The following is a 15,209-nucleotide window of genomic DNA, read 5'->3' as shown; positions in this document are numbered from 1 at the left end:
AACAAAATTTTCTAATAATTTTTTAATAGAAGGGTCTACAAGTGCCCTTTTTTTTCCTCAATTAGTACACCGTTGAGGCCGATTCTCAAGTGCGTTCGTGAAAAAAAGCGTCCCGTCTAGCAACACTGACTCGCGGCCTGCATCGTGCTCGTGTTTATTGTGATTGCATCAGCTAATCGCTATTGGCCAATCATGGCTAATCTTCATGCGCCGTGAACGTTAAGCGCAGCAAACAATTGACGCAAGCCGACGCGCTAGAAAAATCGCGCGGGATCGCAGATCGCAGTGGCTGCCAGCCTGTCAGTGCATGATGGTGTGGTGCGTGATACGAATTTCGTGTGTGATCTATATAAGTTATGTGTATATTTTTAAAATGCATTCATATATATATATTTATAGATATACGGTTCATAAAAAAACCGAGATAAAAATGTCTTATCAACGATATTTATATCCGGGTTCCACTCAAAATGTTCCACGAACAACGGCATATCGGAAACGAAAACGAGAACAGGCCAGTAAAAGTGAAATAATTGAAATAAATGCAGGTGAGCACTTAGCTTTTCGAAATGAATATCATTGAAGGCTATTTTTTTATCAAAACTGCGTTACAAACTATTAAATTAACATTTTTTAAATGGATTTTGCACTTGTTCAATCATCCTCTTTATCATTTACATTTGTATATACATATAGGATCTGCAAACTTATTGGATGACTTGAATTATGATATCGAGGATGGCGGATTATACGATCAACAATTATCTTTTGACGAAGGTGCAATCACAGCTGCGGAATTAAATGCCAATCGTGATCGAATGTGTGTGTGTGTAAGTACTTATAAATTGTAAAATTTACAATTTGTCTTGCCAACAATAATGATATTCAATTTTGACAATGTTGCCTATAGTGTTTTCGAAACATTAATTATTGAATAACATTGTAAATATAACTTATGGATGCAGACTACACCTGATTTGGACGAATTGAATTATAATATCGAGAGTGATGGATTGCCGAATGAAGAATTATATGATAACAATATCGAGGATGATAGATTGTTGAACGAAGAATTATCTGATAACGATATCGAAGATTCAATCGAAGATGCCAATTGCAATGTACCGAATAATGTAAGTAATTATATACAAAGGCTTCCACATTGTGCAAAATATGTGTACACTCTTGTCAAAATGTGTTCAAAATAAAGTTTGCACAATTTATATTTCAATAAAACTGTTATAAATAATCACAACGTGTATTACGTAAAATTACAATAGTGTTAAAAGTTTTTTTTCAACACTATTGTAATTTTACAACAGAAATTTCTAACGGTGTAGAAAGTTAGTAAAATAACGATAATGTAGAAATCTTTATAAAGTTTCGTTCAAATATAAATTATAAAACTTTTATGTATTTATATGCTTCGTATATACTACATGCAGCATTATATGTGGAGGATTTTATGTCAAATTAATTAAGCTTTAACCTCTTTTTATTTTATTTTTTTATTTATTTTTCAATGATACTTTTTATTAATTTATGGAATGTCAACTTAGTTAGATAGAGTTTGTAACTCATTCATTCTCATTTCAGTAATTGTTGAAAGTGATAAATTTAGAAAATTGATCGATTTTACGAACATTATGTCTCTTATAGTTGGAATCGGAGTGTTATTGTGTACAAAACGCATTTTTGCTAAAAAATTACATACATTGTATTTAAAATATTATATTTTAAGCCTTGTAAAAAAAATAAGTAGACTATAAAACTTCATGATATTTTATTTTCAATTTACGTATTTTAATTCTTTTTATATTCAACGTCGAGTTATCATGAAGACTTTATCGAAAGTCTGTCTTTTTATTTCAAATGTGTATAACGATAATTTTTGGTATTATAAGAATTTCGAGGAACAATTTTACAAATTCCCCAATTTTCATAATTTTAAATCATTGCACTAATCTCGTTTAAAATTGTATTCAAATATTATAACAATATATTGTATGTATATTCCATTTTCTTTACAGGAGGACATTTCGGATAAAAATCGACGACGCGATAACAACTATAATGAAAAGCTATGCAATTGTACATCAACAACAAAAGGAGAAGCGATACTGATGACGCTACAAATTGGGAAGCGACATTCACTCACTTGGGCAACCATACTGGATATTTTAATTATGATAAACAAGTTATACGACAAAGACGTATTATCGACTTCAAAGTATAAATTATTTAAAAACTTTTCGATACAAGACACTTCATTTAAGCATCACATATTCTGTACAAACTGCGAAACGTACCTTGGCGTTCGTGTAAATTTAAAGTCAAAAGAAATATTTACATGTAACAATTGTTCGGCGAGCTTCGATGAGCAATCAGCCTCATATTTTGTGACTTTCGATTTTGCTGTTCAAATCAAGAATTTACTGAATGATCAAACAATTATAAAAAACATTCAGTATCGGTTTGAACGAAAAGAGATTGGTAATGTCGGATATATACGATGGCGCCGTATATTCGAATCTGGAACGTTCGGGACAACCGTTATCTAATAAATGGAATTTATCATACACTTTTAATACTGATGGATGTCAGCCCAGTAAATCAAGTAAAATATCGGTTTGGCCTATATATGCCATGATCCACGAATTGACTCCGGAATTGCGAGGTAAAAATATGCTTTTAGTCGGATTATGGGTACATAAAAATCAGCCTAATATGAATTTATTTCTGAATCCGTTTATTACCGACGCGAATGCACTTGCAACTAAAGGAATTAAATGGTATTATAAACAACAAGAAATAATTACAAAAGTTTTACTAATATGCTGCTGTGTCGATTCCGCTGCCCGATGCAGTCTCCTTTGCATGAAAAAATTTAACGGTTTATATCTTAGAACATATATACTGGAAGGGGCATAGCTGACTTGCCGTTGTCCTCAACATCTATCTATCCTTGTCTGTACATTTTATTGCAATACGCATGCGTCGATTATGTTGATGTGTGTGATGACAAACTAGACAAGCTTATCTATGACAAGCCTTCCAATATAATCAAGTCTAAAGAAATAATTATAAAAAAGTATACAAAACTAATACTATTTAAACATCAATGAAGTTTTTAAATATTTTTTTTATTATTTATTATAATAATTTTTATTGTACTAGTTACTATATATACAAGATATAATTAAAATAAGATAACAAACTTTAGAGGAGCGAGAATATTACATAATAATAAATATTACTTTTTTATTTTTCATTAATAATATATATTTTATATCAGTAACAGTGGGTTTGACGGACATATGTTGATGTCAAATTTTGTTTCATGTTTGGTCTCGCTCCTCAAAGTTTGTTATCTTATTTTAGTTCATCCTATACATCCTGTATATAATTATTGTTCATTACAGTATTTGTTTTTGGTTATGTGCATCATTATTTTTATTTTATTTTGCAAGACTATTATTACATATTACTACATATTATTATATATAATTTATAATATATTGCAATTATATTATAATATAACTTAAAGAATAAATTGTGGCTGCGTTCCCATTTCGTCTCACTCAGTGCAGTATCCAGTGGCCGCCATTTTGCTGGATACTGCACTGGAGAAGCGTTCCCAATTTACTGGACTGGCTAGTGGCTAGTGACAGTCTCGCACACGTATTAGCTCATAACCTAAATAAAATTGTTAGTTAATATGTAAATAGTGTTGAAGCAATTATTGTTAGTAAAGATTATTATATCGGTAAGTAAATATTTCAATTAGCAATGTATTAGTAAGTGTTAGCGTTATTTTTAAATATTATAACAACGATTATACCGATTATTTGCTTGTATAACTTCACATTTAAAAACAATAAATTATTGTATATAATGTTTATTGTATATAATTATTGTACATAATTTTATTTTTTCAGTACACATTGATTTTTTTTATTATTATTATTATCATTATTATTATTATTTATTATTTACATTTCCCGGCCGACGACATTCTGAACGAGGTACGATTGTCACTAGCCAGTCCAGTAATTTGGGAACGCTTCTCCAGTGCAGTATCCAGCAAAATGGCGGCCACTGGATACTGCACTGAGTGAGACGAAATGGGAACGCAGCCTGTTATAATCAAATTTTCAAATGCCTTCCACCTATTTTAAATCTTTCTACTTTCAATTTAAGCGGTTATTCATTCGCGCAAGCGCATTGACCGATTTCGTACAGACAAAGATAGATAGATGTAGGGGACACTTTTGTTATGTGTATTTAAATAGGCTATGCCCCTTCCAGTATATATGTTCTAAGGTTCATATGGCTGCACATTTTGCGAACATCCGACAAAAAGCGTCAATGGTTACATAAAATACCCGATATCAGTTGATGTACCGCCGGATCGGACCGATACATCAATTCGAGAAAACATGATGACTAATGATAACACGAAAGGTGTTCAAGGTCCCTCCGTTCTTATGAATCTGCAACACTTTGATTTGGTGAGAGGCATGGTCCCGGATTACATGCATTCGGTATTACTAGGTGTCATCAAATTTCACACAGAGATTCTTCTTACATCTGTTGGCGAACCCTATTATGTTGGGTCACCAAATTGCATACGTATTATCAATAAAGGCTTAAAGTCTATTGTTTGTCCCTCGGTTATTACTCGACTGCCAAGAAGCATCGATGAACGTCGTCTTTGGAAAGCCTCGGAATGGCGGTCTTGGCTCATATGGTATTGTTTAATTTGCTTCAAAGGTATATTGCCACAAAAATATTTATTGCACTTGGCACTTCTCGTTACTGCAATACACATTTGTTTACAAAAATCGATAAGTCATAGTATGATAAGTACAGTTAACGAGCTATTGTTAAAATATGCCATACAAGTGCAGAGTTTCTTTGAAGAGCATGCAATGAGATATAACGTTCATCTACTTCTTCATATACCCTCGAGTATTAGGAATTGGGGACCATTATGGACAACCAACACTTTTCTCTTTGAAAACAAAAATAGATTGCTTTTGCAAATAAAAACAAGTCCTTATCGCGTAGCTATTCAAATTGCATGGCGGTATGTTTTTTACAGGTCAATTCCGGTTTTTCAAATTAATATTATAATTGGTGAGCGATACACACAATTTTGCGAAGAAATATGTGTCAATAAAAAATTGAAATTTTATTTAAAAGTAGGAAATTGTACGTTGCTAGGTTCAGGAAAAGAACATACTCTTCTACCTGTCGAAAGTGCTTGCTTATTTGAATTGCTCCCTCGTAATTGTTTATCGTACAAAAAAGTTATTGTGAATGGTATAAGATTTACAAGTACATCATACAATCGGTCCCGTAAAACCAACGATTCTGTAATTGTTACTCATGATTGTCTTAAAGGTTCAATTACTAATAATTGTTCTTTTAATATTGACAGCAAAGATGGTAATGCGAATAAAAAAGTAATCATTTTTTTCCGACAAATATTGGTCATAAATGAACCTTATCTGACATCAACTCATGTTAAGGTGAATCATATTCAAAGATGTTACGCTAATCAAGATGGGCCATTATATTCATGTTATCCGGAATCATTGAAAGGACAATGCATTATAATGCAAAGAAGTGGTCAATCTTATATCAGCGAAATACCAAGAGGATGCCTGGGTGATTAATATATATATTAATGTAGAACGATATTATATTAAGTAATATATGATGTTATATTAAGTAATATCTTTTTTTATATGCGTATTCTTTGAAGAATAATATTTTGTTATGATGTATAAATAAAAATAATTGAATATATATGTAACATGTAGTTTTTTCAAAATTTTGCATCCAGACGTTGCAAATCTAAATCAAGAAATCTTTCACTTGTTCCTTACGAAACATTGTAAAGCGCATTGCAACTTACAGAATATTTATTATATATTCAGTACATTGTTCAACATATCGAAAAAATTCTTCGCGTGATTTGAAAAAATTTATCGCAGTAAAACGCAGTATGGCGTAGTTTTACCGAATAACTAAAAAAAACTATAAAAAACTACATCCTATTCTGAGTTATTCGTAGTGACATGTAGAGTAATGTAGAGCGGCGTGGATTGTTCGAAAAATAAAAAAATCCTACACCAACTCCGTACAAATTTATGGTAAGACGTAGAGCGGCAGAGTTTTCTCAAAGACCAACGAAATTCTACGCTCGTTTCGTAGAAATGTATAATAGAGCGTAAAAAGGCAAACTAATTTGTGCAAATATTTACGCATTTCTACTACATTCTAAAAAAATTTAAATCGTATAGTATTCCGTAATTGTTTGTAGTTGCAAGTTGCTTAGCGTACTTTTTCGTAGATATTTTTCCGTCAGGGAAGTTTTATCATTTTTAAACGTCAAATCATTTGTTTATAGAACATAACGCTCTACATAAGCATAAAAAAGGCATCTGAAAGCAGCGTTTCCGAAGCATTGTTAATTTTATTTACTTACATGTGAAAAGTTATAGATATATTTTTGGATTTCGATTTTGATCGACCACAAATTTTGCAACTACCCATTTTTTAAAATAATTACAATATAAAAGGTCTGTTCTTTTTAGCTGAACTGGCTGCACTAGTTCAGAGTTTATCTTTCTCCTTTCAATGTAGAGGGAAAAAGATAAACTCTAATAAGTAGTAACCTATATATACATATTATTTTTCAAAAAAAGTATAATAATATATAAAATTGATTTTCGGAAAAAACTTCTTTTATAATAAAAAATGGATAATAAGGAAAATGTTAAAATTTTATTAATGTTATATCAACAACATTCTTGTTTATATGTTACAAAAAGTGTTGATTATCATAATCGTATGAAACGAGATCAAGCTTTACAGATAGTCTGTAATCAGTACAAAGAATTAACAGGACAACCACTAACAACTGAAATTGCAAAAAAAAATTAATAATTTAAGATCACAATATCTGGACCATCTAAATAAAATAAAACATTCGAAATCAAGCGGTGCATCACTTGATGATATCTATAAACCACTTGGCAATATAACATAGATCAGAAAATCATCGTAAAGAATCGTAACTCGATTACAACGCTAACTATATTCAGCCAAGTATAAATATTATTGTTCGAGGACTCGGACCGAGATCTCGGATTGAGTTCTAGCATCGTGGACACAAGGCTTAAGGGTGCCGTCACATACAGCCCGTAATCCGTAATCCGCACCGGATGTCCGCAAAAGTTACTAGGTATTTCGTCCGTAACGTTACGTGTGTTTTTAGTCCCTTGTGTCCCATGAAGCGTAAATACAGACCCGTAAATACAGACGTAACGGTAATACTATTTTTTATTTAACAGATTATAATTGCTTATTTGTATTTTATTCATAAGAAAACTACAGAATATATTATGATTTTAACAAAAGTTTTAATTAAATCGTCAAATTTAGTTAAATAAATAAAATTAGAAAAAGCATTACTAGTAATAACTAGTAACTTGTAGTAATTTTTACAGAAATTTCATGGAATTACGGCTCCATGGGACACAAGGAGATAAAAACACACGTAACGTTACGGACAAAATACCTAGTAACTTTTGCGGACTTCCGGTGCGGATTAGGCTGTATCCCCATGGAGAAAGAAATAGCGGAACGGAACAGTAACGGAACAGTAGAGGAAAAGAGATATGATGAATATATCTCTTTTCAATTACTGTTCCGTTATTGTTCCGTTCCGTTATTTTTTTCTCCATGGGGATACAGCCTTACGGATTACGGGCTGTATGTGACGGCACCCTAAAGCCGAGAGCACAAGCTTTTACATAAAGCATAACGCATAAGCATAAGGAAATTGATTGGTCTATATATAAGCATAAGTAAATGCATAAGGAAATGGACCAATCAATTTCCTTATGCTTATGCGTTATGCTTTATGCAAAAGTCTGTGCTCCGGCCATAACTGTGTTCTATTTGCAGCGCATGCGTACGAAGTACAGCTACCTGACAACACTGTTTCGCACTAGCAACGATAACGATTGATTTTTTGTTTTCATGCATGTGAAGATATGTCAAAGATGACGACAGTAGTAGCAGCGTCTCTAATTTGATGTTTGTAATAGCTGGAGGAAAAAATTTTGTGCGATCAAGTACGAAGCAGGTTGTACACAGCTATTATCATTCAATACATATTATTAATAGACAAGTGATGATCACGTAAAAATTGTTTGAAAACTGCGACATGGCATCTGGCAGGTGAGCCACATTTTGCTGTACCAGCGAAGGACTCGTAACTTACGGTCATGAAATGATTGCAATACATGTTTTCTAAGTAATCTTAAAAGCATTTTTGATTATTTGTCTATAAATGTGTCCTTGAGTACAATCTAACGAGTATAACCACGAATTTTTGATGAGATTATTCAACCTGTGATTCTAAGGAATTTTGAGTACTACTTGTAGTCTTTAAACTTACATGCTTGTTTATTTGCTATGCTAATTATAAAAGCAAGAAAATTTATCTTGCTTCTATATATGAATGATTAAACCAGTGAGTACATTTGAAAGAATCTGTTAGCAGTGCAGGGCGCGGCATTTGTATGCTTATCACCATTTTTGGTATGCCTTTCTCATTGCTTTTATTTCAGATAGTCTAAAATTCATAAATCATCTTTGATTATTTAAACATTCACAATTGTTCTTTGTTTATTCTTGTTGCTAATTAAGAATAGAGATCTTTATATTTTTGCAAGATAACTTTGTAATATTTTTGAATATGAGAATATGATAAATAACTTACACTGAAATAATATTAAATATTTGCAGTTAATTGAGCGATGAATTATAAATCAGATAATGTTTAATACAAATAATATATTAATATTATTCCAGATTTTTTCATCCCAATATTACTGGACTACAAGCAGAAAGTCTATTGATGGAATATGGAATTGATGGATCGTTTTTAGCTAGACACTCTACATCAAATCCTGCTGACTTTACACTCTCTGTCAGGTAAACATAATAAACTTGTGTCTATATTTAATAGACACATAAATTAATGATAAACTATATGGATATATCAACATGTAACATTGGATATTTTTATCTTATTTTTAGACGGAACGGTAAGATTACTCATATCAAGATACAAAATACAGGAGATTTTCTTGATTTGTATGGTGGTGAAAAATTTGCCACTTTATCAGAATTAATACAATATTACATGGAAAATGAGGGACAATTAAGAGAGAAAAATGGTGAAATTATTGAACTTAAATATCCTCTCAACTGTGCTGATCCTACAACTGAAAGGTATATAACATTTCTGTAATGTTTTTCTTATGTAATATTTACTAATATTTTACATTTTCCATGCTTCTATGATGCATCTTATATGATTAATACTATTATATCTTAATACTATTTTAAATATATGCATTTAACATGTACATATATGACAAAATATGATAAAAAAATTAAAGGTGGTTTCACGGACATTTGTCAGCAAAAGAAGCGGAAGAATTGATGCTGGAACGTGGAAAAAATGGATCTTTTTTGGTTCGCCAATCGCAATCCAGCCCTGGTGATTATGCTTTATGCGTACGCTGTGACGATCGCGTTACGCATGTTATAATACGATCTCAGGTTAATGATATGAGCAACATAGCCGACATAGTTAAGATTGCATGTGTCACGCATAACAGCACACCTACACACGCGTGCACTACCACACGCACACGCATGCACTCACTCACTCACTCACTCACTCACTCACTCACTCACTCACTCACTCACTCACTCACTCACTCACTCACTCACTCACTCACTCACTCACTCACATGAATTCATAGATGCGCATACAGAATGGAGAAAAAATCTAAATATTTTGGAAATAAATTTTTGAAAAAAGTTTTAGACAACAGTTATAGGATGTTATGTGTCTGATTTAGCAATTGTATCATTTTAAATTTGGCAATTTAAAACTTGTCTCAAATCTAAAACATGCTTATAAATATTATTATTCCAATACTACAGTACATCGCTGGTTAAAACTCCAATAACATTTGTTTTCAACAAAATGGTGCACTTCTTCACTATGGTCTGCATGTATGTAATTATGTAAACCAAGTTTTTCTTGGTAATGGCTGGACTAGACCGGAGGATGATCCTACTTGTGGCTCATCCGAGTGTAAGTATATTGAAGTTGACTTCCAATCATATCAACCATATCAAATAATTTTTTTTAATTGGATAAAAAAAATTATTTGATATAGTTTGGTATTATTTGATATAGTTGATACGATTGGAAGTCAACTTTAATATAATTTTAACCTGTCAAACCATGCACTCGGATGAGTCACAAGAGGATCATCTTCCGGTCTAGACCGGGTATAAGTGAATAGGGAAAAGAGATCTATTGAGTGGTCAGCACGACCTCTGGATTTGTCTTTATTCAATTACTTTTTGTAGAGATATTTAAAGAATTATTTTATTTATCATAAAACTCTAAATCTGGCAGATTTACCAGATTCATCAAATAGTTTATAAGGTAGAACAAATATCTAAAGCGTATTGTAGGAATGTAGACTCGAATTTTTAATATTGACTGGCACGTTGTCGAACAGTCAAAAGACTGTATTTTGAACAACTGATCTAAACATACACATACACTTATACAGTCTGTCTGATAAAGTTGTACGCGGCACGACTTTGTTACGCGCTAACGCTCGCAATACCTGTACTTTGACAGCTTAAATATGACGTAATTTACTATCAAAAAGCAATCACTACGGTTTTAAAATTGTCTTGATAATGTTTTTAAGATTCTGTAACAAACAACAGTTTAAAACATTTAACCTTGACCTAACTTTCAGAGTAATTGCAAAGGGCAAAATGACAACTACTAAACAGAACACGACATTCTATAACTGTTTCTAAAACATTCTTTCTAAAATTCATAGTTTTCGAAATATTAAGGGGTTTTGTTTTTTTCCCTATCCTATACATGTCGTTGATTTAGTCAAGAAATTAATTACATTCAATTATTTTTGAAAAAACGATATTTCAAGCGATATTTTATACAATATGAAAATATCTTTTTATGTTAATAAATAAGTTTTATATTAATTATATAGTGATAATTCGCTGCTACGCGTAAAAGTAGTAAATAAAAAATAATAGGTTCCAGAAAAAAAATCTGGCCCTAAATTATGGATAGTTCGGTTCAACTTCCTACTGAAAACGTTGATTATTGACATAATAATATTGAACAAAAGAACCTTTAAGTTGGATGAAAAAACTGTGCAAAAGTGACTTTTGATTGACTTGTCTCTCTTTTCACTGAAAGAGTGAAAACTAGTGCATTTGTAATATCTTCAGTAACTGATTTGACTTATCTCCCTTTACATATACATACAAAGATGAAGGTTTTTAGGTCTAAATATAATTTAATCCTGTTTTCACAAAATTATGACTTATTACTTTTTTCATCCTCATCAGCAAATTGTAAGTTATATTATTTAAAATGTTATTAATTTCACACATACACCAAAGAGATGACGTATATGTATATATGCATAATACAGATATGCTTATGTACACACATTTCACGAGCGTGCAAACTACGTATTACACACACACGCGCACACACACACACACACACACACACGCGCGCGCACACGCGCACACACACACACCGCGCGCGCGTGAGTGTGTGCAAAGGAGAAAAGTTACAAAGTTACAGCTATCTGAAATTTATCTTCTTTCCACTAAAAGAACAAGTAATTCCTTAGTTTTTTTGAATAGTATACTTTATTTAATTTTATTATGATCCAAAGAAAATATACAAATCTAATTAATATTACAGGATAACAAATATGATGTAGGTGGTGGTCACAGGTTTCACAGCCTTAGTGATCTAATAGAACATTATAAAAAAAATCCAATGGTTGACACAAGCGGAATCGTTGTTCATCTTCGGTAAGAATTTCTCAATATTATCTTATATTGTCGGAAAATTTATTTTTTTATTATATTTTTTTTACTTTGTTTTTTATTGCTTTTCAAGTTTTAAGATGTAGAGCATATTTATTTTATAAATATTATCGATTGTTTACAGCCAACCATTCAATGCAACGCGTATTAACGTTAGTGATATTAAAAGCAGAGTCAGACAATTACATAAAGAAAATGGCTCTTCTGGTGGTTGGCTGTATGGAAATGGAACTACTGGAAATAATGAAGTTGGACCAAGTCGTGGCAAAGGAAAAGCAGGTTTCTGGGAAGAATTCGAGTCGTTGCAGCAATTAGAGTCTCGACATTTATATTCAAGGAAAGAAGGTTTACGTCCAGAGAATCGTTCGAAAAACCGTTACAAGAATATTGTACCGTTTGATCATACTAGAGTACTATTAACAGATGTCGATCCAAAAATCCTTGGATCTGATTATATTAATGCTAACTACATAAAGGTAATATTTCTTTGATATTTTTAAGGTGTTCTAGAAATGCTGAATATTTTTGTTTTTTCTTAGTGAAAAGAATGAATAAATTTAATTTATTTCTTAGCAAGAAAAATTTGAGTTTTATCGTATAAATTGTGTATAGTTTAAACAAATTTTTTACGTATCTCTTGACTGTTGTATTTATATATTGCATTTTTTTATAAACTTATATGGTGGGCCAATATGTATATAAATTGTATATTGAGGATAGTCTAATTTAGAACCGAAACGTCTGTAATTTGAATGTAAATCATTGTGACATAATTGGAACATGTAAAATCATTATGTACAACTAGCTGTTATTCTATTGCTCTTTTGTAACACTTTTGCAACACAATTTTAAGATATTTTGGAAGCGTATATTAATAATACTATTGTCATAAGTTTATCAGTCATATGATAAAATTGTTTTGCAGAATGAGGAAGGGGATGGAACAGGCACCACCATTAGTACTGGTAACGACACCACATTTGGTAAATGTTACATAGCCACGCAAGGTTGTCTTCCAAACACTGTACAAGATTTTTGGCATATGGTATATCAAGAAAATACTCGTGTCATTGTGATGACATCGAAAGAAATAGAAAGGGGAAAGGTATGTGAACATTAAAGACTATGACAGACGAAAGACTGAATTCTTTTCTTTTTTTTTTTAGAATAAATGCGCGCGTTACTGGCCGGAGGAAGAAGAAATTACCGAATATGGTAATGAGTGGAAAGTACGCGCCGTATCGCAAAATTCTACTGCTGATTATACTTTGCGAGAATTTCTTCTGCAAGGAACAAAATCAAAATTTTCCGAGTCCAGGAAAATTTATCATTATCACTTCCAAGTAACGTATCTAACACAAGCATACGTAACATGACATACGCACATACATACATGTGCGTGCGATACAATACAATATATATACAATAGAAGGTTTTAGAATCTTTTGAATACATGTATAAAGATATAAAAACCCTTTTGGAATCTTGAATATTCTTTTAATAAATAGTATTCCATTTTTTATTTATACAGTAGCGGTCAATGAAATGTACTCACCGAAATTATTGTTTTTAAACTCTGAAGCAAAATACTGTACTAAATCGTAAAATTTATATTAAAGAGCATTATTAACGACTCATAATTTTGATTAGAACATTTTAGTTGAATTGCTTCAATATATTTTTACATATTTATAAAAATAGGACAATATACAATAAAAACAATACTTGCTTAATAAATTTGTATTTTATACGTATAACAATAACAATTATAGGAACAAATAATTATAACAATTATTAATATTTTTTAATAATTAATATTTTGTGATATTTGTGATTTTTCACTTTCGGTCATTTTTCGGTGATTTACCATTTTTATAAATACTGCACGACATTTTTTGAAAATAAGTGTGAACTTCAACTAATTCCTAGCTCGTGTTAATTATCTATATATACCCAAATAAACCTAATTTAATTCTTCCTACCCTTACAATACTTATCAAAGACAGGTTATTTCGAAGAATCTTGCTGAGTACATTTCATTGTCAGCTACTGTATATATTTATTAGAAGCTTTATAAAATACATTTTAGCAATAATTATTGGTTAAATATATTGATACATACTCTATTTAATGAAATGTACATAATATTATGGAACTAAATTTTATATTTAATTAGGCATGGCCTGATCATGGTGTTCCATCAGATCCTGGTTGCGTGCTAAATTTTCTACATGATGTAAACGCCAGGCAAGAATCGATTGCAGCATCTTTGGCTTCGAGCAACCAATGTATAGGACCAATTCTCGTCCATTGTAGTGCCGGAATTGGCAGAACTGGCACATTTATTGTCATTGACATGATTTTAGATCAAATTAAACGTCATGGTAACATGCTTTATTAAAATCACAAAATGTTATTTTATTTCTTTATAATTTATTATAAAATAGTATTTTTTTTATATAATCTATGCTTATTGTAATATATATTAATAATATACTATTTGAGTCTTTTTATGTTTAGGACTAGACTGTGAAATTGACATTCAACGCACAATACAACAAGTACGCTCGCAAAGGTCAGGAATGGTCCAAACAGAAGCGCAATATAAATTCGTCTACCTCGCAGTTTTGCACTATATTGAGACTGTGTCTCAGAGGATGCAAGCGGAACAGGTGTTAAATTTAATATCGTATGGTGATACTATAAATAATTAATCGCTTCTTTATGGTCTTGTTTGATTAATCAACTAGTTTTTTTTACAGAAATCACTTCAATTAGGTAGAGAATATACAAATATTCGCTATAAAAGCGAGACCAACGCTACTGTAGGAGATACTTCTACTTCTACGCGTACGTCCACGACTCTTCCACGAGAAGAACCCATATTTGAAGAAGTTTATATTCCAATGCGAAATTTTCGTTAAATTCAATTGGTTTCGCATATATTTAAGAAAGTAAAAAGAAACTCTTTTTCTCTCTTTTTTTTTTTGGAAAAAGAAAGATATAACCCTTTAAAAAGAAGGAATAAAATTGAATTGTAATAAATTGTAATAAATTTTAAAATGTAGTAAATGTGTAAATGTGAATAAAGTAAATGTAAAAAATCTGTAAGAAACAATTTCTTTATAGAAATTTAATGTGAAGAAATAAAATCACTTTACAAAGATTGAGCTATGTATATTTTTTTAAATATATATCGTTAAAAATAAGTA

At 31.2% G+C, this 15,209-nt stretch overlaps 1 protein-coding gene and 1 pseudogene across 5 annotated transcripts; both read left to right on the top strand.

Moving 5' to 3' along the window:
• The first annotated feature begins 86 nt into the window (after window positions 1-86).
• On the top strand, window positions 87-4,858 carry LOC105673644 (uncharacterized; annotated as a pseudogene).
• A 3,153-nt stretch (window positions 4,859-8,011) lies between these two features.
• On the top strand, window positions 8,012-15,163 carry LOC105677799 (tyrosine-protein phosphatase non-receptor type 11). 5 transcript variants are annotated; one of them, XM_012376652.2, is made up of 11 exons: window positions 8,012-8,256; window positions 8,893-9,015; window positions 9,121-9,315; window positions 9,486-9,648; window positions 11,870-11,982; window positions 12,122-12,473; window positions 12,923-13,102; window positions 13,164-13,340; window positions 14,174-14,381; window positions 14,518-14,669; window positions 14,748-15,163. In XM_012376652.2, the coding sequence occupies exons 1-11, from the start codon at window positions 8,243-8,245 to the stop codon at window positions 14,919-14,921; spliced, it is 1,851 nt and encodes a 616-aa protein (XP_012232075.1). In that variant the 5' UTR covers window positions 8,012-8,242; the 3' UTR covers window positions 14,922-15,163. The 5 variants fall into 5 exon arrangements, with proteins under 5 accessions (XP_012232075.1, XP_067206228.1, XP_012232076.1 ...); XM_067350127.1 differs by having other exon boundaries at window positions 14,518-14,686; window positions 14,760-14,980; XM_012376653.2 differs by having other exon boundaries at window positions 8,013-8,256; window positions 14,760-15,163.
• The last annotated feature ends 46 nt before the right edge of the window (window positions 15,164-15,209 follow it).

The sequence above is a fragment of the Linepithema humile genome, chromosome 2 (genome assembly GCF_040581485.1).
Source record: "Linepithema humile isolate Giens D197 chromosome 2, Lhum_UNIL_v1.0, whole genome shotgun sequence".
Lineage (NCBI taxonomy): Eukaryota > Metazoa > Arthropoda > Insecta > Hymenoptera > Formicidae > Linepithema > Linepithema humile.
The sequence above is the reverse complement of the archived record's forward strand: the minus strand, read 5'-3'. Positions and strand labels throughout refer to the sequence as shown.